At 39.0% G+C, this 26,414-nt stretch overlaps 2 protein-coding genes across 5 annotated transcripts in view; one reads left to right on the top strand and one right to left on the bottom strand.

Moving 5' to 3' along the window:
* The first annotated feature begins 4,728 nt into the window (after positions 1-4,728).
* LOC122409223 (odorant receptor 13a-like) lies at positions 4,729-7,131 on the top strand. The gene is made up of 8 exons (XM_043416580.1): positions 4,729-4,927; positions 5,011-5,130; positions 5,667-5,784; positions 5,870-6,131; positions 6,199-6,315; positions 6,400-6,490; positions 6,606-6,742; positions 6,818-7,131. The coding sequence occupies exons 1-8, from the start codon at positions 4,784-4,786 to the stop codon at positions 6,999-7,001; spliced, it is 1,173 nt and encodes a 390-aa protein (XP_043272515.1). The 5' UTR covers positions 4,729-4,783; the 3' UTR covers positions 7,002-7,131.
* A 1,209-nt stretch (positions 7,132-8,340) lies between these two features.
* Positions 8,341-26,414, bottom strand: part of Cda5 (Chitin deacetylase-like 5) — a 62,758-nt gene continuing 44,684 nt past the window's right edge. For 2 of the 4 annotated variants that reach the window (XM_043416578.1, XM_043416577.1), the window contains exons 4-17: positions 25,607-25,705; positions 21,335-21,665; positions 19,520-21,097; positions 18,264-18,319; positions 18,016-18,158; positions 17,675-17,892; positions 17,507-17,553; positions 17,123-17,257; positions 15,927-15,965; positions 15,035-15,228; positions 12,790-13,015; positions 10,496-10,933; positions 9,670-9,868; positions 8,341-9,386 (exon numbers count right to left, since the gene is read on the bottom strand). In XM_043416578.1, coding sequence (XP_043272513.1) covers positions 9,228-9,386; positions 9,670-9,868; positions 10,496-10,933; positions 12,790-13,015; positions 15,035-15,228; positions 15,927-15,965; positions 17,123-17,257; positions 17,507-17,553; positions 17,675-17,892; positions 18,016-18,158; positions 18,264-18,319; positions 19,520-21,097; positions 21,335-21,665; positions 25,607-25,705 — 3,862 coding nt within the window. In that variant the 3' untranslated portion in view covers positions 8,341-9,227. Of the gene's footprint in view, positions 9,387-9,669; positions 9,869-10,495; positions 10,934-11,956; positions 12,183-12,789; positions 13,016-15,034; positions 15,229-15,926; positions 15,966-17,122; positions 17,258-17,506; positions 17,554-17,674; positions 17,893-18,015; positions 18,159-18,263; positions 18,320-19,519; positions 21,098-21,334; positions 21,666-25,606; positions 25,706-26,414 lie in introns of all 4 variants that reach the window. The other 2 variants (XM_043416576.1, XM_043416579.1) reach the window with 2 other exon arrangements.

Raw genomic sequence — 26,414 nt, 5'->3', positions numbered from 1 at the left:
ACAAAGGGTTAAAAAAAATTTGGAGTCGAATACCGATGCAACAATACGTAGCACTCGTCGATGAGGGTCAAGAGTTCATAAACTGAATTGATTCCGAGGTCGAGTTTCATCACCATAACCGTCTTTCTTCGGTTTTCCGTCAACTGATCCACGCTCAAATCTTTCTCGATCTATCTCAAAAAGGATTTTCTTTAGAACGTTTCTGACACAGAAGAGATTCATTTCGAAAAGAAGTCTAAAATGAGCTGATGTATGGAGGAAAATTCGACTATAAAAGTAAAGGTCAGCTCCTGCTTTTACTACGACAAAAATGTATCTCACATCAATCATGGTTTATGCAGCAATGAAAATTGAACGATTACCTCGCGAAGCACCGGCTCGATCGTGTAACTTTTCAGGTGCGTTCCGAGTTTCCTTCTCGTAGCTTCCGCCATTGAAAACCGGCCTGTCGATAGTGCGAATGCATTCAAGAATTTTCCTCTCTTGAGTAGCCTTCGTTCGGCGTACAGTTCGAAAACAATTCACCTGTGAATATTTTTCGTTCCAAATCCGAAATTTCCATCGACGGATCCAGCCTCCGGGTGCTTGAATCTTTTGTTTGTGCTGCTCGAAGTTCTTCCTGAGATACTTGAATGTCTTGTCCATACCTCGCAGAATATTTGTCAGCGAGCGGCGCTACATCTGACTTCCCATTGGACTTTGATGTCAATTCCGACCATCCGATAATCTTGTGAACATGCAAAGTGTTTTTTTGCTTTGCTTTTTCAAACTTGCTTCGCTTAATATGAATTTAGCACGATTGATTCAATGTCTCCTTGAACCTTGACATTGGAAACGTCCTGGAGAACGAATTCGTAGTTTCGCGGAGACACATTTTGCCAGGTCCTCAACGTGACTACCAAATCTCCTGGTGAACAGCGGTCCTCTTTCATTTTTCGAACTTGCGCTACAGGATTACCGATCAGCACGAAACTCCGACCATTTTCATTACCGATTACCGAGAATATAACGGGTCCGTAAGAAATTGCCATTTTCACTGTTGAATTTAGACCAAAGTTGGACAAAAATTTAGATTTCACGATCGGAAGGAGCCATAAACGAGTTCGAAAAATGGCGTTTTTACGTCGACGAATTTGGCTCCAAGTAAAATCTTTTTTGTCAGTTCACGCGATTTAATTTTTTCACTTTTCGTTAGCACTTTTCCAGTTCGTATTCGATTCTTTCCGACAATGTTCATTTCCATTGCATCGACAATCACAATTTTTCGCAAATTTTTCCTTAAGATGATGGATCAGTCGGTGATCACACCTCGAATTTTTGAAATTGAAACTCTTTGACATCGTTCGTCCGATTAAAATAATAAAAATGTCATCGTACACAGCACGATCGCAAAAATTCGATGACATTTTTATTTTTTCGATCAGACGAACGATGTGGAAAAATTTCCTTTTCGAAATTTACAGCTATCTCTCTCGCACTCACCGTTGTGATTACCGACTGATCCATCATCTTAAAAGTCATGCATCGAGTATTTTTGTATGGAAGAGCAGGGAAACGAAACTTATTCAAAGTTCTTTTTACCTTTGGAGAGAGTTTTCGATTCACTACCAAAATCCGTGAAGACTTGTTTGATGCGCAAAGCGCATGCTATGGCGGTGTCAATGGTTTTCGCCACGAAATCGTCCTTCCTAACCTTCCACATGGCAAGGACTTCCTCAGCTTATTTTCGCATGGATCGGTAATTCAAGAAGTTTGAAAATTCATCGAAATGGTGAGAAAAGTCATTGGGAAATTTCGGAAGCTCGTACCTGTGATGTCAATGATATCGCCCTCAAAGGAGTAAACATTTTCCACCATGAGGCTCACGCAAAAGTTTAAGATTGCAGTGAAACCGTTGCTTCCATTATTTTCTGCACAATTATACTTCTCCCAAAGATTATTGAAACCTGAGGCCGTTTGAATTCATTTTACTACGATAGGGATCAACATTTTTTTGAAGATTTTGCTTTAAACTTTGGAAGCATCCATTTTTTAGTTTTTTAAGAACTAATTATTCTTTTGCAATCGTTTTTATAGTTGGATGGGCTAGGGCAATCTTTGATTATTTGCGATAGTTGAGATAATGGTAAAATATCAGAAAAAGGTATGAATAAATATGAAAAAGGTTTTTCGAGTGAATTTAGATAAATTCAGTTAACCTGACATATCGACGAGCAGTAAAACCGCGACAAACTCCCGAAAATTTTTCTTCGTCAAGTCAAGGGCATAAATTAATTCATCAGGAACGAAACTGGCCATGAGTCTCGTTCTCTTGTCAGTAAGATGAGTCTGGAGTGCCTGAAACGATAAATCTTTTTCTGTTTAATTGATTTCGACTTTTAGTACATTTTTGTTATAACCTGGCGTAGAGAAATTTTCTCATTTGTGAATACAGGTCCAAAGAGATCGGGGGTCCAGGTCAGATGTGAATCCGGGTCAATGGTTTTGCACTGCGGACGTGATCGCCGTCGTCGAGACTTAACCGGAGTCGAGGATTTCTTTTTTGTGTTCGTACGTTTGCGCATTTTGATTTTCATCGGTTTGTCAATGAGCCGACAAGCCTCTGACAGAACGATTGAACGTTCCCGCTGTTTCTTATAGTTATTAAATTAAGGTAGTTCATGCACCGAGCGATTTTCATCAAATTTTAAAGGGTTCGTCTTATTGGTTATTGGGATAAACGTGTGTTTAAATATGAAGAAAAATACGTAGAGTTTTAGGGGCCATGCGTAAAAAATCGTTTATCTTTCCATACAACGAATGAACGCTTCTCACGAGGCTTATGAAAAACGTACACAATATAACAATGAAGTATACCAACGAAGGTTTGGGAAAAAATTCGAGACGATTATCTTACCAGCAATGAAAATATGTTGCCTTAAAGATTAAACGAAATTGGTAACGAGCACTCGTAACCTCACAATTGCTTATTTCGGCATCTTGTTTCTTCGTGGCTCGGGCTATTCCTCCTGCCATAGCCTTCTGTCTTTTTTTACATAAAAAACTGTAGTATTTTCGCCAGGGATTAATGAAGTTTTGGGTTCGGTCAGTGATGGATCCCCGATGAACTAATGGCTTGTAACTTCATTAGCCAAAAAATAAGTTGAAAAAATTTATTCACAATTTTGAATTAATAACTCTGACATGAATTTAAAGTGATTATATCTTTAATTCGGGAGCAAAAATCAATCGAACTTGGACAACCATAAAATACCTCGTAAAATACGATCATTCAGGCATGATCCATCTTAAGGCTGAGCAGTACCCACTATTGTTAGTAGATAATATGTATTCAAGCATATCTTATTAACGTGAAAATATATTTAAAATGATAATTTTGCAAAACTATCAACTGATAGATGCAAATTTCCATGACGACACATTTTCACAGGTATTTTTCAAAGAATCATCTGTATTTTTTAACCGATTTTATTCCACCAAGACTCATTTTGTTCCTCAACTGATCCTCTACGAATTCACCACGTAGATTTTTCTTTGAACTCATTCCTTCAGAAATTATGAATGAAAAAGTTTTTTCACTTAATGAACACTTAGCTGCAACGGTGAAACGATCAAGTTTAAAAACAAGTACATGGTGGATTCATAGAAGACCAGTTGACGAACAAAATGAGACTCGTTGCAATAAAATCGATAAAAAAACGCAGATAATTCTTTGAAAAATACCAGTGAAAATGTGTCAGCGTGGAAATTTGCATTTATCAGTTGATGGTTTTGCAAAACTAGCGTTTTTAATATTTTTACATCTCAATAAGATATGCTGTAATACAAATCCACTAACAATACATTTAATCGGTACGTTAAACTTGGTCTATAAAAGGGTTTTTAAAATTTAGCACTCATTTGACTAGCATGCAGTACGCAGGAGTTACCTTACACATAAGCCAAGAGAATCAATCACTGAGAAAAAACTGTCACGATCGATGTTGAAGAGGGAATAATTCCTCACAACTTTAGTACCGAAATGAGGAAAGTTGATTCCAGTTAGTTGAACTTTTGATCGAGGGTTGAAAATGCACGAATCATACAAAATAACAAAATCCTTGAATCCAAGCGTTGGTCAATATTATTACAGAAAAATTTGCTCCCGATTCAATATTCAACAAATTACCACTGACCCTATCGAGCGATTACACAAAGAACTTTCGACAGGAAGTTTCGTACCATCAGCCGCTTTATTTGATCTCCAGCGATTAAACTTTGCTCGCTAGAGCATCGTGACAGGGTATCGTATCCGGGGCAGCGCGCACGCGTCTGCCACATTCGTTTTTCACCCCTCTTCTTTCTTCCTAATCGTTCATAAAAGAAACGTATATTTTACAAAGTTATACATTGCTCGGAAAGATATACAAGCCTGGAGAAAAGTTCGTCGCGGGGTAAAGTGCGTGGTAATTGTCGTGTAAAGTCGTGGTCAATATAAAATGTCACGAATTATTTGAAATTGGTGGTGTACTTCAAAGAAAAATAGTTAATTTATAAGAAAGCGATGCTTCGGGGGATCTACGCGTTGTCGAAAGTCCCCAATTATCGTACGCCGCTTCATTCTTGTGCGACAAATTGAAGGCTGTTTTGCAAGTTCAATAAAACTCTTTAATTTTCCTTCCATAAAGTTTCCTTTCAAATGGAGCGATTAGGATGACGCGTCGGTTGTTGCCAGGCCGGATAGTTTCGACCGTCAGTTCTAGTTCAGAGTTGAACTCCGAAAGGTGATAGAAAAGTGATAAAAATGAAATTATTTGACAAGTCGTACTACAGGATGACGAAAATATTGTTGTCGTTCATCGGTCAGTGGCCGCTCCAAACGCCTTGGCAGAAGCGAATCATACGAACGAGCATCGTCATGTTTATGCTGACCATAATCATACCAGAGGTCTGTAAATCTTCAAAATATCAGATCAATACTATTTCGTCCTTGTGTTATTTCGGGGTACAAAAAAAAAGTTTTTAATTCAGGTGATTAAATTCGTCGATGTGGTCGATAGGCTGGACATTGTGGTCGAATGTATCGGGCCCCTCGGACTTCACGTGCAGAATATATTGAAGTGTTCGACCGTTGCTTACCACGGTAACAAGGTTAGTATTTCATCCCCAGAAGCCAGCACAGAGAGAGGTTGTTCGCGCTCTGTGGCGTGGAACACCATCGCTCGGCACTTTTGAACACACGCAAAAACAAAATGTAATTCGTTAATTAACTCCGATCGTTTGCTAACTTTGAATGGCCAAAAACTTCAATTGTTTGCACGATTTGTCGATATAACGAAAGGTTTTTTTTCGAGCCAGTAAATCTAGGAGATCAAACTCGAATCAGAGTGAGCAGTAATTTTTCGTATGAAATTCTCTCCTTGGAGTTCATTGCCGGATGACAGCTCACGAATCAAGTGTTCTGTGGTACTTTATTTTTTATTTTTATATTATTACTTAATTAATTTATCATTTTTAATTAGTAGTTAATCCATTAATAATTTATTATTATCATTATATATTATAATATTATAATTATAATATAAGGATATTATAAAATGAATTATTAATTGTTAATTAATAAATAATGAGTTAATTAAATAAATATACCTATTACTGAATTTGGTATGCATGAATTGGTAAAACAGTTGGTGAAGTTCATGACATACATGAACAGAGATTGGAGTTCTCGAAAAGAGAAAGATGGAACAAAAGTCCTGCACCGATACGCGGAACGGAGTAAAGCCCTGGCTACGGGATACACACGTGAGGAGCAAAATTCTGTTATTCTCACTATTTCGGACTGGAGATTCTCAAGCAACGGTCGATTGATTGAGTCTGTATTTGCTAGTTTACATGATCGTGGGGGGCTCGATCTACGTCTGCGTGCCTCTGATGCCTGTGTTTCTCGACGTCGTGAAGCCCCTTAACGAAACACGACCACGGGAGACTTTTTTTTTAACGGAATACTTCATCGATCAAGATAAATATTACGTCCCGATATTTTTCCACGGGTTCGTAACTACGAATATTTCGATGGTGATTGTTGCTGGCTGCGATACTATGTACAGTGCTTTCGTGCATTACGTTTGCTCCATTTTCGTCGAACTAGGGTAAGAAAATCGGACCATTTTTTTTCTCCTATGGACAAATCATTTCTTTGGCATATTGAATTTTTAGAAATGAATTGGAGAATCCCGTTACGAATAAGGACGACAGCTTTTACGTGAGCAAGGATGACGATTACATCTTTGAGCACGTTCGCAAATGTATCAAAAAGCACAGAGAAGTTATCGAGTATACAACACATATTTGAGGTTCAATTTTTCAACTTATAACATATCGTTATTTCCTCAAATGACGAATTTTTGACATTGACAGACTTTGCGATTACCTGGAATCCACGTACACGTTTTACTTTTTTGGCACCATAGGACTTAACATTTTTCTCATTAGCTTCGTTGGTGTACAGGTAAGTTCTGCGATCCGTTCGATCTGATCAATCCCAAAATCTGTGTGCCTACTCGTGCCATGACGGTTATAGCAAAATTCAATTTAAATCGCCGATTTTCTTCCAATTACTTCAGACAGTTACGAAAAAAGATGATCCAAGCTTATTCATAAGATACAATATTTATCTCATGGGGCAAATAATGCATGCTTTCTTCGGTTGTTGGCATGGCCAATTATTGATAGATCACAGCCAAGAGATCATTACTGCCACGTAAGAATAATTTTATCTCAAAGGAACCCATAAACGATTTAATTTTTTACTTACATTGACAATTCGCGCTTTCAGATATAAGGCCCAATGGTACTGCTCTTCGTTACGATCGCGCAAGCTTTTCACACTGATGATGATGCGGAGTTCGAAACCTTGCTACTTGACGGCGGGTAAATTGTTCCCGGTGTCTCTCGAAACTTTTACCACGGTTATGAAAACAGCAATGTCATATTTCACCGTACTCAGGTCTTTGCAATAAAGTCAACTCGTTCCACCACTTTCTTTCGTCTGCATTCATGAACCTCATCTTGAGAATTCATAATAAAATGTCGACCGAGAATGTGAAACGTTAAATACATCAGTAAAGGTACTTTTGTACATAACGACTAACGACAAATTGCTAATGTAAAACTTTAGTGCAGTAAAATTACGTTGAGCAAAAACATCAAGAAATCAAAACAATCCCTTTCCTGCCACTGTTGATCAGCGACTTTCTTTCTTTCTTTCTTTCTTTCTTTCTTTCTCTACAAAATACTTTTTTTATCGCAAGATCAAAGTTCTGTTCAGTATCATCTCGGTTCTTAACCGGATTAAACAGTATTGTGAAAAATCACGGTTTTTTCTTGACCGTTAAGATTTCGGCTAAGATGATTACAAAATAGTTCTGAAAGGCCTGATCGATAGGATTGAGAAGTGAGTGGCAATTAAATTTATTCTTCGGCAGACGTTTTGACAGGAGAGCTGAACGAGCATTCACCCATCAACGTCATCGAGCAACTCTTCCTCGTGTGATCCCTAACCCAATGAGTAAAGTCATGATTCATCGTGGCTGGAGGTAGTCGAAGTGATATGAGCCTCGTTCAGATAAGGTCTGGCTCGTGACGACGAACCGTTTTTACAGACGTTATGCAAAATCGTCAGAACTCTCTTTCCTCTGATTGGTGAGCAATCTTATCCGAGGGAACTTGTGAAAAACTTTGTATAGGAAAAAAATGGAGGCAGTTTCATCTGTTAGACACGCGAACTTGCCGAGTGGGACTTAATCGATAATTCATATTTGATCTAAAACAGTATCCCACGCACCTGGGGAGGGAAGAACCGTGAGTTCGTCAGGGCTGTAAGTGGTTTTCTCTCACTCCCTTGTATGCAATTTTTACCGCCCTTTCGCAGAAAATATGACTTTTGTGAAACGGGAGGTTGAATATTCTCCGAAGGTATGAAGAAAAAAAATATTTCGTTCACAAAGAGATACGAAATTGTCACTGCCGTACTCTCTCATTGATTCTACACTGGAATAGATTCAGTGATCTCCGGGTGAGAGTGTGAATACGCCTCGGCTACTTTGCGTACAGTCGGGCCGAATGAACTGCAAAACTGTATGACGTTTGGTAAATACTTTGGTCGAAATCTTTTTTACAAAGAATTCTGAAACTTTCAGCGTAAGGATTGAAAAGGAAATAAGTACGTGATTATTAATTATTTATGATTATAAATAAATATTTTCAATACTTTTTAACTTACGAATTTCTAAGCAGTCGTAAGAGGTAAAGAAAAGTTGAATTTCAAGCAGTAACGAATCGCTCGCTCGAGAATGAACATTTTTTTATAAGTATAATAAGATACGTTTATTTTTACAATTAATCAATGCATAATTTACAAATTTTCTAGTATTTTCGTAACTCTTGATTGGATCTCCATAATTTATAAAATCGTTGATTGCGCAGATACTTTTTTTCTCTCGAACCTCGTTCGACTCTAGTTGCGAGGACCAACGTTCTATTCGTTTCACGGCCAGTTCGAAACCTGCAGTTTCAATTGCGCTCGAAAATTAAAATAAAAGTTGTCTCATTTCTTCTATACAATTGGCAAAAAATAAGTCCTGTTGGAAATAGGAAGCGCGTGATTTTTCGAAATGTTGGTCTCGTTGGATAAAATAAGTTAATATGCGATCGTAAAAAATTGGCAGCCACGTTGTTTTTTCCTGATAGTTTATCGTTGTATAAAAAGACATGGAATTTTATGTACAATTTTAGCCTTCGAATCCTTCACAATATCGATCTTTTTAAGATTTTGCTTGAGATTTAATTTTTTAACTTTTTTATACTAATTTTAAAGGAGCTCAAAACTTGCTCTTAAAGTCGCATTTAATACTTACAATTGCGAGCCACGAGTACGAACCGGAAACAGGAAACAATACAAAAATATCCTACTTCTTCTGATCCTGTTTTCGGTTCATCACAGTTTTTTCTTTTTTTTTTCTCAATTTTTTTCATTTTTTTTTTTTAACAGTGACCGCAGTTGACGAGCGACTAAAAACGCACTTAGATACATATGAATAGAAGGCTGAAAATAGTTTATAATTCAGATCGTAAGGATCGTATTTAATTAAAATTCCTGGTGGGTTTTTCATTTGTTTGTGATTTTTTTTCTTCATTTCTGATATTTATCTCGTCCGGACTCAGCTGAATCCGCCTCCTCCTCGATTTCAATTTTCAATCTCATTGTCGATACGACTGCTTCGAATTCCCGTTTTTCCCGTCCATGGATATATGTCCGGACAAGGCTGGCACGTCTTCATGTATCTCACACCACTTTTGTGCCACAAATTGCACACTTTTGGGTTGTTACACTTTTTCGGTCGGTCCTGTAATTTCAAAACGAAAACGAAAAACCGGATTAGCTTAATTAAGCACCAGCATTTCCAAATTACAAAAGTACAGCAATATTTTAAGGCTTCATTTAAGGACGCAGTTAAGGTTTTTGAGATCATAAAAAATGTTATAAAAACATTCGAATCTGTAGTCAAAGCATTTCTAATTGATTTTTAGATCCAGAGTCACTTTTATCATTTTTGTACCGATTCGCGCTGAAAACTTGCAAGATTTTCCGATTCTTATTGCAACGCGAACGAAGAGTTAATAACTCACGGGATAATTGCAGCCGAAAGGCTCAAATCTGTCGAGAAGCTCGATCGGGGTTGGATTCCTGACCCATTGGAGCGCCTGCCAGTTGGTGACGACCCAAACATCATCCATGGCTACGATCGTATCCAAGAAAGAAATGAAACCTTCTTTGTGATGGGGTTGAGTGAACCAAGCAGCGTGATAGAAAAGACCGAATGGTGCTCTGCAGGAAATAAAACAATTTTATACCATTTGTTCCCTTCTCACATGGAATATTGCAGTGTAGTGGAAGGAAAAAGAAAAATAAAATGAAAATGAACAAGAAAATTTGGAAATTTAATGTAAAAATACTTTACAGACTTGACAATTTTTGTGGAATATCGTCATTGAACTTTTCCAAAATTGCACAGTAGAATTCAAAACGAGTGTGAAAAAGTAAAAAGTTAAAAAAACTCGTTGCTTTATAAATGCGACCCAAATCGAGAAAAAATAATTTGTCGTTAAATTTCTTAACTTTCGGATGGAACTTGGATTCAAATTAGCACATTTCCGGAGCAAATATTTCGTTAGAAATTCAAACAAGAGCACAATCATTTATCGTGAATATTCGAGTCAAATATGATCCATTTTTAAGTCCAAAATCATAATTTTGTAAATTGTCATACAGAAGGTGATGACAAACCGATAGAATTTTACAATTCTTTTCGTTGCCACGCTGTTTTCGTGGAATTGAAATTTCCGCGGGGATTTTCATGAAAATTTGTATCCAAGTGACATAAAAAACGAGAATATTTTTCCTCTGATATTTTGCGTGTCTCGTGAGTACTGAAATAACGAAGGAGTAAGCAACCTGTTGGTGGTGTAGTGCCTTTCGAAATTTTTGATCAACATTTTGTAGACGCCATCGGAGGTCGGTGGATTGCTGCAGGCGTCGCCCATGGAGCATCTGCCTCCGTTGAGGTCCTGCCACATGACCATAGGAACTTCCCACAGTCCTGGATAAGATCTCGTCGGACATGGAGGAATCATGCAATCGTGGAATAATTTGTAATCGAGTGTGTAGGGCCAGCTCGGAGGTCGATTCTCGTAGATCGGCATGGACGAGTCGTAGGTGAAGTTGGTGTCCCAAAGCATTTTGAACATATTGTTACCGCCGACCGAGAGGAAGGGCGCTCTCATTCCTCTCACATCTTCCAACTTGACGCCTCCGTAAGCGGCCAAAATCTCGCGTTGTCCGGCAACTTCACGAGCCCATTTTCTCGCCGAGAATTGTTCACCGAAACTGTGACTAATTTTTTTTTCCAAACGAGCCATTAGTCCCAAAACTTCGAGCATTTATTTTCAACGATTGAACTCGAAAAACTTATTATTTCTCCCATCAATCAACGATGAATCGGAGAGTGCATACTTTCCAATTACAACGAAGACCTCTGTCAGAGTTCAATCGTCGAAAATCTCAAATTATACATAACAAACTTTCGAACGAGATCTCAAAGAGCGAGCACGAAGCGTACACATAATTATTGATGAAGCGGACAATGAGTCGAGAGAGAACGATAGAAATTACCGATAGAAAAAGCCATGAATAAATTAGTTTCTACGCAAACGAGAAAACATCATGAAAGTACGTACTTTAGCTTGACTTGATGCGTGAAAATGATTGATCGAATGTTCGTAAGTTTTTTATTCGAAAAAAAAAAAAAAATCACAACAAAAACGGTTGTCAGCAGTGAACTACCATTTCGTAACGCCAATTGAGGTATTCCTTTCACACGAGCGTTTTTTTTTGGTGGCGCAAATTGGGGCACTCGAAGTTTGGACTGATTCGTAACCTCTGAGAAGTCGCGGTTATATAGGAAAAGCATTTGCTTCTATCATTTTTCCAACTTTTATCGTTAATATCTCTTTTAAGGATTCGGCAACCCTTCATTTTTATCGTCTTACATTTTTTTCTATCCGCGAGACAGTTTGTATACCAGGAATTTAGAATTATTTAGTGTGTGAATAATTGAATAGAAATGTGCGGCGATGATGGAATCTGCGTAAGCTCCTGTATAAATTTTACGATATTTCGAGTTTGAATTCTTTATTAAATGTTCGATAACCTGACCTGAAATTTGGCCAATCAATTCGCATGCACTTCTACTTTACTGTAATTTAAAATGAGTTACTATTTGTAAGATATTCGGGTTCGTGAAAGGAATGCCTTAAAATCACGTGTCATGATAGTCCCAATCGGTCGAAAAAGATTTCGGAGTGTACAAAAAAAAAACGAGAAAAAAAAGAAGGTGCCGGACTCGTGGGTACTTACGAAACCGTGTGGGAGGCAATTTCGTGACCGGTTGCATAGAGATTTTGTACTTGGCTGTAATCGGTCCATTCGTGGGAGACATAGAACGTCGCAGAGATGGGACAGCCGTTCGGGTTTTTACGTCCCTTCTCAAAGAGATCGGCGTACAGGCCCTTGTTCAGGTCGTTTACGGAATCGTCGAACGTTAAGAGAACGATTTGCGGGATCTCCTCCGGCAAATAATCACCTGTTTTTGTTGGACGAGGAGAGGAAGATTGAATATTGTTCGAAGGACGATTGGAGCAGGCGGAGGGGTTTCGATCCCGGTGTGTATTTTTGTCCCCCATCGTGTGTAGATTTTCGTATGAGAGTGTTTCGATCGTTCGTGATTTGGGGATTGATGTGTCGAGATTTCGAGTGTTTTGCGATCGTTGAAAGCGCGATGGGAATGGGCGATGAGGTGAGGCGACGATATTGCAAAATTACATGTTTTTTGTGTGCACAGGATAGAATGAAAAAGTATGAGATTGAGAGAGAGAGAGAGAGAGAGAGAGAGAGAAAGAAAAAGAAAACAAAAATTTTGTTAGTGCTCAGCATTAGTGGTATGCGATGTAAAGGCCGTTCCATGACGAATCGAACTGGCAACGATATTCGTAAACAAAATCATAAATAGCGATGAAAATAAAGAGGAAAATTCGCACAGAGCTCAAAATAAAATCCCTGCACAATCAGCCATGTTTGAAATGATAGAAAACGCATTGAGATTATCAATTGAAAATAATTGATGCGCATTAATGTGCTCAAACTCTCGCTGTATCGATCTCCGTAGTTTGAACTCATTGAGATCGACTTACGAGACTGTGTGGGACGCGAGCTCGTGTCCATCGGCGTACAAATTCTGTACCTGACTATAATCGGTCCATTCGTGTGACACATAGAGAGTCGAACTGATAGGACAACCGTTCGGATTTTTTCTACCTCTTTCGAACAAATCCTCATACAGCTGTTTGTTAAGATCGTTTACGGCATCGTCGAACGTCAGTAGCACTATTTGAGGTGTTTTTTCCACCGGTATTCCACCTGAGATTTCGTAGCATCGATATGACTTTTTATCTTCATTATTATTCGTGAGATCGTGCGTCGTGATGAAAATTTCGAGAACTGATTTGGTTATTCGATTCTATTCGACCTTTTCGTTTTTGTGCAAGCCTTGAGAATAAAGTTCATTTAAGCTTATTTATAAAAATTATTTTTTTTCAATCCCAAACTAACGTGGGTGTTGCAGGGTGTTGCAAGCTCTCGAATGTGCAGATTTAGAAAATGAAATTTAAAAATAACAGTAAAACTTGGTCAAGCGATAAAACGAGTTATAAAATCGTTATAATCTTGGAGAGAAATTCTTCGTTGGAAATTTTGAGACAAGAGTGCGAGCTGTCTCGAGCGAAAAGCAATAAAAAAAAAACTTGATCGATCATTAGCGTTCGATTTCTGAACGACTGCGAACGGTTTTTAAAGTCAACAGTTTAAAACCTCGTAAATCGACTCATTATTTTGTATGTACGGTGTACGTAACCATTTGTAATTGTCCGGGCTCGACTATTGTCTCGCGATGTTAAAAATTTAACGTCGTGGCGATTACGTATACTTTGTGAAAATATAAAAATTTTGTAACGCGCTTGTGGCTGTTATTTCTTTTCTCGATTTTGGATCGGTGCAATAGTGCTCGATCGAGTGGAATCGAACTTCCGGTTGATCTTGGAACGTTTGCTTTCGTTCTCCGTTCTCGATGCACGTGACTCGAAACTCCAAACGTCAAACACACGTGCCTAACGCACCAAACACAGAATTGAGGTACAGGGTGTCTCGAATATCGGTCACGAATATATTTTTGACACTTTATGAGAAAAAAACAACTTTTTACGAGGGCTTCCTATACGGTACTCAGGAAAAATTTAAATTTTTTACTGAAACTTCGAAATCGCTTTAATCAATGAATGTGAATTGACTTTCCAACAAACCTCCCCAAACTTAAGGACGCCCCGCTTCAGATTTTCGCGATCTTTTCACCCTCCGAGCACCGGAATTCACAGTCGGGACATCCTCTAGGTATACGTGCTTAAAACAAAACACGCGTCGTGCATCGAAATGAGCGTTTGGTCTGCGTTGGCAGAGGTACGATCTCGCTGACCGGGCGAAACGCGGATCTGTTTCACTTTCGAACGCCCATCGAGCGTAATGCGTATGTAACGTTAGAATCGGTGAAAGTATATCTCTGCATGAGAACGTTGCAAGCCTTATATTCTGACCGGGTTCGATTCGGTTGATAAATTCGATCGTTAAAAATCAACCTTCGGAAAGCGCCCATTTGATATATGAATTGCATCACGAAATTCGCTGCTCGTAAACGACGCGTAAACCGCCGGATATTTTTGAGGTCAAACTTTTTGAGTCAAACTTATGCGAGCAGAGAGAAAAATGAACGACGATTCATGGGGTATTCAAGTCCCTGGGGACTTAAAAATCATCGATTATTGTCCTCGTGGGAATAAATGTGAGTCCCGGAGAATGGTCATCGGAGTGTGACCTCACGATCCAATGGCAACGTTTGCGGTTTCGAATTTCCGACTCTCGATAAGTGCGAATACAAACAAATGTACAGCGACATCGAACGTTATAAGCCGGGGATTTTGTAATCATTTTTTTCGGAACTTTCTTTACAGTTTGAGACAAATACCGGAGCATTGAATTTATAGCGAAAGCCCGATCGTACGCGTGTCTCGTCCATTGACGCGAACGTTGCGACATACTCGTCGTTAAAAAAACTCTCGTCGAGATTTCGAGGAGCGTGGACGAGTTTATACTTTTTTAAGCGTTCGATTCAACGCCCCGGGGTCGTCAATCCTTCAGCAAATTTTCCACGAGCTTTTCCAGCTTAGAGCCATTTACGATGAAACTTTAGCGACAGTTTTTTCACTAAGAAAAAAAAATCTGTTCCTTCGCTTTTAAAAACGGGACATAAAATTAAGGCCTCCCGGTAACAATAGATTGTGAGAATTGATAAAAAAAAGTTTTTTAGTTATTACTGGACGAATATCTTACCAGGAATATCGGTGCCTCCGCAATTGCAATCGGGAAGTAGACAAACGTCCTTGCGACACTTGGCTGCAGGTTTGTCGACAGTCGGAGTTGGATAAATTGGTCCAGGTCTGACAGGTGGATATCTGTAGATGTCCACGTATTCTTGGGCTTTGGCTACGATTGCCGTTGACGGCTTGAGCGTTGGACGCAATCGCCTGAATCATGAAAAACGTGAATCTCGTATAAGTACACGTTGTAAAAAGATAGGAAAGTAAAAAAACGACGATAATGAGTGAATAGCGTCGATAATGATGGACGGAATGATGTCGAGAAAGCAAAATTAGTGTTTAACGTTGTTTGAGAAAGGACAGTAGTAAATGATTATTGGCAGAGATTGCGGAGTTTCAAAATGCATGCAGCATTACTTTCCGACAAATTAGAGTTTTCCAGAGAGCTTTCATCACAACGAAACTCAGTTTTATATTTTTTAAACAAATTTTCCTCCGACTCGATACAAATTCTCTGGGCGTTAGGACAGCGAGAGAGAACGAGAAAACGAAGAAAACGTGTGGACAGTAATTGGAGTACAATTGAAGTAAAATTTTGAAATTCTGCGTACTGCGCAAAATTAACAGACTCTTTTGCTTAAACACAGATTTCCGTCTACAAATCCGTGTGTATGGGGAGAAAAAGAGGCAATTAAAGCGCGAGAATACCGTTATGATCTCAACGCTGTAGTAAAGGTTGATGAAGGATAATAAATCTGTAGCGCGCGTATTTTGCCGATTGGAAAATGGGAAGATTAATGACTAATTTGGCGCTTGCGCGCTGTGTGATTTCTGGACGTTTCTGATTTTCTTAATAATATCACTGTGCACAGCGATCACGTAGACGCGATGATGTTGCTACTTACGGTGGTGCGGTGCCACGGTTAACTTGCGGTCGGCCTCGGCTGTAGAAAAATATAAATAAAAACAAACGAAATTAAAAATCTAATAATATATTCGTACGAATACATATGGGATAAATAATTCTCGGTTTTAGGGGCACCCACGAATCGCTTCCGACTCTGTGCCGAACGAAAGCGAACGTATGTTTTCATGTTTTTCCAGAGCAAGTGAAAGCTGGTAAATATGAATAAAAAAAGCGCGAGAGCTTCGACAATTTCGCTCGGTCTTTCGAGCACATTTCAACTCGAGCCTAGCATCTAACAGTACATTGCAAAGTTCGGAACTGTAACTATTTTTTTTTTTTTTTTTTTTTTTTCTAGGAAATTCATCGAACCACAAGATTTCTCGTGAAACAAACTTTTTTCGAAAATCAACTTGATAATTTTATTATGAAATAATGTAAATTAATTTAATCTACATAAATTATGAATGAAATTGATATTTGAAAAATTTTTTAATTTGTATTTTAAAGAACATTTCAATTATAATTTTTAATTCAGTTAAATAATTATCATCAGATGACTGAAATTCTAAGTTTTGGTCTCTTAAATCAATATTTTAGTATTAATATTACTTCTAACGAACAAATTAGTTGAATAATCACATTAATTGTCAATTTAAAATGATTTAAAATTTTATTCCACAAATAGCCCCATAATATAATTGAGCTTTATTAAATTTATTGTTCACAATTATTATATTAAGATATATTGTTTTATTAAACTTTATCCCCTCAATAAAAAAAGTTGATATAAATTTTTAAAAGATTATTTTTATAAAATTAAATGATAAGAAACTTATTTTCAATGTTTGATTCAAATTCAAATAATTTTTTTGAATTTTATTGATCATCTTCTATTATAAATATTTTTTTAATCCCAACAATTCATTGAATTTCAAATTCTCGTTTAATTTTAATATTTAAAATAATTATAATATAAATATATATGAATTAAAAATGATTTTAAAAAATAAATTTGAAAAGTACAAAAAGAATTCGATAATTCTGACCGAATGCGAAATTGTTGGAAACCATTATCTTCGTTAATACACGACATTTTGACATTTTATTCTGGGAGAAGAATTGTAAAACTGATTGGGGCGGGTGTACGGTCGACGATTTTATGGAAAATTAGATACTTTTTGACGTTTTACTGACTTTTGAACGGTTACGGTGTAAGGACGAATGGTGGTCGTGGGTGGTGGCTGTGTGGTCGTTGTCAATGGGACGTAAGTGTCGATAATTGCGTTGGGAGTCGTCACGTGAACCCCTGAATGGCTGAGCCCGTTTGTCCTGTGTCGTAGAAATTGATAGGGAGAGAATACAAATGTTTTGAGCCAAAGTCGACTGACGCAAACAATAAAAACAATTGCTTTAGGATTTAGGATATTTTTCGTTTACTTATTAGTTAGAATATTCGAGGACGTTGCATCATTCTCAATTTGCTCAAAAAATCCGAATTTATCGAGCTTCTATTCCGAAAGAAAATTACATTTTGTTATTGGAGAGAGTTAATATGCGTCGGTTAACGTTCAAACTTACCTCAAAGATTGTTGTCCATCAGAAATTCGGAATTTGTTCTTCAGAGGCTACAAAAATAGGTAAAAATAAACATTGACGTTCGGAGGGAGGCAACTCAACACGGTCGACGCCATCGTGAAATGAGTAAATTGAAACAAAAAAATGTCTCATCTTGAGAGATGATAATACCTGATTGTCGTAAATATCGTAATCGGAAACCGTCACTTCCGGGTTGAGATTGTATTTATCAGCATCGTTGATGGTGACCTTTTTCGGTTTCTGGCTGTACTGATTAGAGTTGGGAGTTACTTCGGCGATTCGAACGTTTTGTTGCTGATGTTGATGATGGTGAAGTTGCGGTTGTTGTTGAATTTGGACAGTTCGGTTGACGGTGTATTGCGCGTAATCTTTGGAGCAAAAATACAATTTTTCTCGATAATCAGACAGTCGTTGAGAAAAAAAACTTCGTGACGTATTCTTGGTAGTTACTAAACCGGAATGAGATGAAGAATTTTGCTAATTCGACTCACCGTCGTCCTTGTAGATGACGTCGTCGTCGTAAATCGTGTAATAAGGATAGCTCTGATCGGGATCGCTGTAGTAAGATTTAGAAATGGGTGCCGAAGTGGAAACGGTGGTTTTGGCGGTTCTCGGGGATTCGGAGGAGATGGCTCTGCAGACGAGAGGAAAATCGAGGAAAAATAGCGTTTATTAAAGTTTGCTGCGGTGCCAATAACCTCGTGAAAAATAAGAGCCAAGAAATTCTCAACGCTTTTACCTGTAATGGCTTTCGGTCTGACCTCGCGAGTTGACGAGGCTGTCTTTCTCCCGTTCCTGAAAAACGAATCGATCGAAAAATCATTATCTCATGGAATTCGATGCTGAAGGTAGTGATCCATAAAGCTTTATGGTCTAAAACAAAAAGATATACACACAGATCTACGAAAGTAATAGAAGAGAGTGCAAGCATTAGGTAGCGTGATAAATACAGAGTAACAGATCAACGAATAGTATTACACAAGAAAAGATGAAGGTATTAACGAAAGTTGTGGTTTAAGGGTAACGGGGTATGAGAAAATCTAATTAAGCTCAAAATCAACATAATCGGCCCACGCGTCCAAGACCGTTTCGTGTCTCTTTTCAAACGTTTTTTCAATGCTGTTTTTTCCATTGTTTCTTTCTATTATATTTTTTTCTTTCATATTCAGCGTCACACATTCTTAACGAATTTTCGTGTCACCAACAGCATCACTGGATCACATGAGTCTCGATCTGGGTACATGGCACCTTTATACCACACTACCGCGTTAAGGCCTTTCGATTTTATCATTTTTTTTGTCTTTTCTTTACTTCGTTATTTCTTTATTTTTTTTATTCTATTTTTTTTTTTTTTTTTTTGAAGAGACGATTTTTCGTAGTGGAAGATGAAAGCGATACAGAGAGGTAGGTAGAGAGAGAGAGAGAGAGTTAGAGAGCACCGATAGGAATGCGAGTCAGAATTAGCCGAGGCTCTCATCGTCTTTCTCTCTGGGATGAGCGAGTTCACGAATCCCCGTAATAATGTCACGTTATCTTTCGTCACTCTGTCGCGGCCTTTTCTGCGCCTCGTTTTTCTGTCTTTTCGCCATTCAATATGCGTTTTCTTTTGTGTCTTCCGTATTTTGCGTTATTATTTAAAATTAACTGTTTTTTTTTATCGTCCACAAGATACTCGAGACATCGTGTCAGGCAAAGAAAAACCCGTGGATTATTCTTCTCGTTTCACCAGCGTTTCCTTTCGCTCTTTTCAACGAGCTTACAGTCGCTCTAGGCAATTCGTTGGACCGTGTAAATACACGTTAATTCATGCACGCACACGTGGGTCCGCAAATGAAGCATTTATCGTGTATTTTTGTACAAATAGCGGTATAAATCGTGATTTTTAGGCATTTTTTTTTTCAATTTTTTTTTTTTTTTTTCCAGTGACGTCGGGGGAAGTCGGGGCCGATGTTTACCAAGACGGGTCGCACAGTTGCTTGATAGTTGAGGACTTACGGGTCTCGCAGTTCTTCCGATTTCTTCCTTCGTCTTGTGCCGCGATTGTCCTCTGACGAAGGAACGTTGACGAGCTCGGATGTTGATAGAGCCACGATTCGAGCTCGGTATTTCATTCCCTTCGGTCTCGTTCGTATCAACGCCAGCGGAAGTAGAGAAAAGTTCTGAGCGTTGTCCGGAGGCGCGTTGTCCCGATCCAACTTCATTTCTCGTTGGATCTTCCGGACTAGCGTCGCTGGTACTGATGCTCGTTGTCGTTGTCGTCGCGACCATCGTTGTCGTTGCTTTCACGCTGGCCGTCGCGGAGGACAGTTTTTCCGGCTCTTTGTCCTCGGGAATTCCTTGCTCTTTCGAACTCGGTGAGTAAGCATCGAGGGCTTCTGGTTTCTCCAAAATTCTCTTATCCTCCATTGACTCGTTTCGCCTCTTCGAGACTTGCCCGGATGATCGCGGGGCTTCGGAACCGAAGGAATTTCCTCGCTGTCGCGGTTGCTGCTGCTGCTGCTGCTGCTGCTGCACCAACGGAATGTAATATTTCCTCTCCTGCTGATCGCCTTCGGTGGAATTCAGTGGAACAGGATTGACCGGAACTTTACGAGTTTTGAGATAATTCCCACGTCCCGCGTCTTCTGGACTTTCGGTCGAGTATCGTTGCGGTATCGTGACTGCGTAGTATTTGCGATTTTCTGGATCTTCGTAAGACGCTCTTCGAGCGGACAACGAGTCGAATGTCGAGAGCCGATTGTCGGTTATCGAGCTCGATTTTTCCGTCGCTCGCGGCTGGAAACCCGACGGGATTAAATTTTCTCGCGTTCGTTGACGCGACGGGCTGACCGATACCTCCAGGTTTCTTGACTCGCCTCTCTCGTGCTGAATAACCGCGTCCTCGGAACTTGAACTCGAGTACGCAGGCGTCACCCCAGAAACGTCTTTCTCATCGAAATCAAAGTCTTGACGGTCAGCACGCAGGCGTTTGACCATAAAGCCACGTCCGGCTGGACCAGGACTCACGGATATTTCGTTTTTCTCCAGTTCTTCCGTCGATCTCAACCAGGAGGGAGACGAAGATTGATAAACATCGGTCCTGGAGCGCGGCTGATTCGAGTTTCTTGAGGTCCCAGCGGAAAACTCATCAGGCCTCAGAGGAGGTTCGGAGGAGCCGGTCGGTCGTTGACGGAACGACGATGGGGTGACGGAAATCTCGTTCCTCTCGAACTCCTCGGTGGAGCGTTGCCACTGCGAGGCTATTGAAGTTGGCGAAGTGAATGAGGTTTCCTCGCTCCGAGAACGCGGCTGTTGAAGGATGGAACGAGACGAGCTCGTCGTGACGAGGGATTCGCTGTCCTTCGGTCGATGAGCCTCGCCGGAGCCAATAGATTGTTGGTAGAACGTCGATGGGAATGTCGGAGAAGTTTGTCCAGCGAATTCGTGCCTCTGGGAGGCCTTGATCCTGGCTGCCGAGTCGTCCTGAATTCCTCGGTGGAGGATCGTCGTCGTCGCAGTCGTACCCGCCGAGTTAGAACTGACGTTATTCGTCAAAGTTCCTCCTTCCCGTGGGCCATCGGACTCGCTACGTTCCTTCGATAAAGAAACAACCTGTTGAGGAGCTTTCAACGATTTCTCTTCGACCGAAGAATCTTGAGTTCTTTTGTCAACGCGATCGCCTCTCATCGGAGCCTCATTGACATTATAATCGCTCGAAGTAACGGCGTCTTGTCGTGGCGTCACTGAGATCAACGACGCCGACGACGATGACAACAACGACAAAGTCGACGATGATGCTGATGATGATGATGATGTTGGTGGATGACTTACTGAAATAATATTGCGCCTGAGGCCATCACGATCACGCTGAACTTGGCCGACCGTCGACGGCTGACCGCGATAGACGCGCTGCTGACGATCACTCTCGATCTCCGACGCTGGCTCGTACTCATCCACCTCCTCGTACGTCCGCTGATGCTGCTGTCTCTGTCGCGGCTGCTGCCTCTCCGTTATTTGAGATACCGGAGGCGACGATGACGTCACCGTTACTTGGGACTGCTGTCTCTGAATCGGTTGACGCTGATGATGCCTGCTCTGGTGATGCTGCTGCTGCTGCTGCTGCTGCTGATGGTGCAGTTCTGCAGATTCAGCCTTTGCGGATCTGTCGCAAAGAACGTTAGGAAATAAGGGTTAATTACTCGTGACACGATTCAATCAAAAACTCCAGTCTTTTCATCCGAAATATCTCAATTTCTTATTCAATTTTAACTTTACAAAGCAGGCGAGTAATGACTTTGGCTCTCGCTAAGTGCGAGCCCGTTCGAAATCATCGTTGCATGTTCGACGAATCCACTGTTACTTTTGACTGTTCATTAAGGAAGTTGAGGCATTAGAATGAAAATGAGGTCACCGCTTTTAAACTGATTGCATCTTATAAAGTGAAGTGTAAAAAAAAATCAGTTAAATTTTCAGACAGTTTAGGAGCGTCGTTGCTGAGAAAAATCAATAACAATTTGGGCCAAATAACATGTAATCTTATGGAAGTCAAGACACATTCGGTGATATCTCCGTTAAAAATGATGCTAAAAATATGAAATTTTTTAGGCAACATGAGCAAGGCTTGCCGAATAATGTCAATTTTTTTCAGATTTATTAGGAGATTTGCTGAGATTATATTAATAATAATCTGTTTTCCGTGCAGTTTTTTGAGGCTAGGATCGTCACTGTTCGTGTTTTCGACTGAGCTTTCACCAGTTTTTCGTCTTTTTTCCCCCAACTTTTCTTTAAAGTGTATGCAACATTGCCAAACTGTAAACTGGCCTAACTTTTGTAAGGTACAGGTCATCACTTTTGGGTAAAAAAAATGACTGTACAGCCTCAACTTCCTCAATTTTTTTCGTTGTAACTTAATAATCGAACGATCATTGAGCCAGGGACGAATTCATGGCTTAACACTTGGGGAGATAAAAAAGAGGATTCTGCGACTCCTCTATCCTGTGTTCTCCATTCATCAGGCCGGTTGGAAGGTTTTTTGGCAAATTTTAATTATTATTTATTTCTTGGCTAAGCAGGCCATGGTCGATGCAATTAGAGACCTGCAAAGCTGTCTCGAGTCTGCCTATACTAAATCGCTAAAGTACAAAGGTTATTTATGAAGTTTATTATTTATTAATTTTGAAATGACGACTCGCACAGCGGGCGGGAGTAAAGGTCTGTTGAGAAACCGTTACAATATTTGCCACACACATGAATATGATCATACACAATACACGTTGTAATGAGTACTCGAGCGCGCGGGCCTGCTTACTTAACTACCGGTGCAACAGGCCCGGTTACAGGACAGTGGGGACTTGCACAACGGGACTCACCGGCGCTCTCTTTCGTTCTTGATCCGGACCCACCTTGCCCGATTCGGTGTTGTGTCACGCCGGCAAAGAGAAAGAACCTCATTCCGCAACTCGTGATACATAAAATAACTTCTCGGAGATAGGAAATCTACCGAACTGAGAAATCGATTGAAACCTCTCACGATTTTCACACTCCCATGTAATTATAAATATTCAATTGGTCTCACGTTTGTCTAATCGGATTAAAATCGTGACGAAAAAACACTTGATTGGTGAAAACTTGATTTGGAATTTCACCTTTATCGTTATTTTTATTTCGATTTACTCACTTTTTACAGATTCACAAAATTCCAAAGTTTTCCCTCCTGATTGAGATACTTGCAATGTTTGCGAGCACCACGAAACGTTAACTGGGACCTCGTCAAATGAAAAAATCGATTCAAAATTAATAGACTGCGATGCGACACTTGATTATTTAGTCATTATCCAGGAGATTAAGGTATAGTTCATGAACGAAACGATTTTTTCAAGAAAATCTTGAAATTTAGACAGAGTTTCAATGGGTCGCATATCGACTGACACGCATATCAAATTTTAAAGGGTTCGTAATGAAGGTTTGGTAAAAAAATTCGAGACGATTGTCTTACTAGTGAGAAAGATATTATTACCTTAAAGATTGAATAAGATTGGTAATGAGCACTCGTATAATCTCATATTTGTTTATTTCGACATTTTGTTTCTTCTTGGCTTGGCTCATTTCTGTCACAGCCTTCTGTCTTCTTATTAACACTTTGTTCTATTGCGTTTTCCCTTTGCGTTCTTTAATGCGATTTTTACATAAAAAAAACTGTAGTATTTTCGCCAGGAACGAATGAAATTTCGGGTTCGGTTAGCGATGGATCCCCGCGTTCATTTAATGGCTTGTAATTTCATTAGTCAAAATATAAGTTGCGACAAAATTTATTTACTATCTCGAATTAATAACTCTGACATTAATTTAGATTGATATCTTCAATTAGGAAGTAAAAATTGACCCAATTTAGACACCCCCAAAATACGATCCTACAGGCATGATCGTGGTGAAAGAGTTTAAATTTTCACATTTTCGTTACTTGACACAATCGATTAAAAATTTTCCCCCTATCGGCACCTGCAAACTCGTACGCTATCGGAGGTAAATAACAAAAAGAAAGTTTGATCATTCGGAGTGCACGCCTCTGAATATCCCAATAAAGAGGATAATTATTGCCGATTCCGCAATGAAAATAACTGCATATTATAATCACTGCACCGTAGAGAAATATTTCGTAGGACTTTCAATTTACATAGCAGTGTCTCTCGAGTATACCGAACCATGGGGGGCTTCATGGCCCAGTGGCGTCGTTGACGCTGCTGGAAAAATAATGGATAATGCAGCGAGACTTAATATATAAGTGGATTTTATATTTTCATTCGGTAGCTTCACGAGTCACGAATGAGATTGAGTCATTTCAATGCACGATGAGCAAATAATAACTTTTTTTTCTAATTATTATTATTATCATCGTTTCATTTATGGACAATTTTTAATAATTATCGTGATTGTTATTATTATAAGAGATATTTTCAGTTGAGTTGTGCTCTTATTTATCGATTTGCTATATATTTACAATCCTCGATCTTGCTAAAAAGCATACCAAATTATTTTTTAGACATTATCATTGATAAAAAATGATACCGCGATTAATTTTAGGGAGGTGGAAGGTAAAATATTTTATTAAAAATGTTCTTTTTAAATCTGAAAAAAATCACGAGGGGGAAGGTAGGAAAATGAAAATACGAAATAAGGAAAGTGTTCCGGACCCACCCAACCACTTCTATACGTGTTAAAGATAAGGGATTGAGTGGGTTTGAAACAATGAATACTGAAAGAATTAATGATTCGGTAGCTAAGAAATTGAAATTTATTCGCTTAAAAAAACAAAATGATGTTTTTTTTACTTTCCCCATTCTTAAAATTCATCGTAATATAATTTTTTATCAATATTACACGTTGCCAAAAATGTTAAGACCATTTTTCATTGATTACAGTAGCAAAGAAACTAAAATTTCATTCGGATTTTTTCAAAATTTTTTTTTAGTTTTTATACCTTCTCTAAAATGAATCTCCGTCTAATTTTTTATTAACAATAATACTGGATAAAAATTTTAGCAACATTTTTAGCAAACGTGAGTACTGTAAATATTTACCATTTTTAAGAGCATTTCAAGGCAAAAAAAATAAGAAAAATCGAAATACCCAATTCACTAATTCGAACATAAACAGCCAAGAGATTTCACATTTCATTTGACCAATTAGCAGACGATTTGTATGCTTTTTAATTGCCCCCTTTATAGGTTTACTTATATGGCTCAACGAGGACTAATTATTTGATTTAATTGGATCGCCTCATTGCTGCAATTTTTTCACCCTCAAAGCCTTCAGATTATTGTGTCATTTAGCATACTCCTATTATATGTCTTTAGTGATACGTAACAATGCGAAGACGAGGGGAACGCAATTTATGCAATTATATTATGCTGCAAAGTAAAATAAAATCAGCCACAACGGCCCGTGATGAATTTCTTCCTTTTCTAATTAAAGATGCGTATAGTGTAATTCGTTAATTTTGGGATTCTCGTGGTGCACGATATCGTTGGCTCTACGCGAGAGACAAAATCTCACGCTTCGAGCACGTTATCTAATAGCAGTGTAATTACCCATTGTTCATCTCACCTTTCCAACAGGACATCTTCTTCCTCGGTTTCTTTGGCGATGCTGCCACCACTGAGGCATCCAACATTGCGTGGCCAATCACAAGTCTGCAGCTCATGGCTATTGGAAAGCAAAAATGAATAAAATCTCATGGAAATAAGCCTCATTCGATGCATTATTTGGTAAGAAATTTCCATCGCTTTGAAAGCAACTTTGAAAAGGTTGAAAATGTGCAAAATTATTTTTTCAATTTTTGACGAATTTTCGTGCTTCATTTTTTATGTATTCATTCGCATTATTTTGTTGGGAATTATTTATTTTGCACTTTTTGTTACTTTTTTTAAATGAAAATTTCGTTGGTCGCCCGACGCGAATTCGCGTTCATCGATCCAATAAAAAATTTGCATATCTAATCGCGATTTTCGTTCGCTAAATCGACTCCGCCTTTTATTCCCATATTTATAAATCCACGCGCACATACTGCGGAGAAAGACTCGATCTAGATGGAATATCGAGTTTACGCGCGATTTTCTAATAGCCCTGAGCTATCTTCGACGAACGCGATTTTCGCCTCGAGGCTTTCACATCAAAGAGTCATACGAACTAGAGAAATCACCTTATTTACGTAAATATTACGAGACTCTTTTGACGGTCAATCTAGCTCGCTGTCATAATCGTAATATTTTTTTTTCGACCTGCTCTTAGAATGTGATCGCTGGGTTTGCACACGATATGCAAATCAGTGCTTTCCAGAACCTCGCCCTCGCTGCTTTGTCGTCTACGAAAATTATTAACATAGCCGAAGGCATCGAAAGAAATTGCTGGCAGA

Source organism: Venturia canescens, chromosome 4, assembly GCF_019457755.1.
Source record: "Venturia canescens isolate UGA chromosome 4, ASM1945775v1, whole genome shotgun sequence".
Lineage (NCBI taxonomy): Eukaryota > Metazoa > Arthropoda > Insecta > Hymenoptera > Ichneumonidae > Venturia > Venturia canescens.
This window is presented reverse-complemented; position numbering and strand designations above follow the sequence as displayed.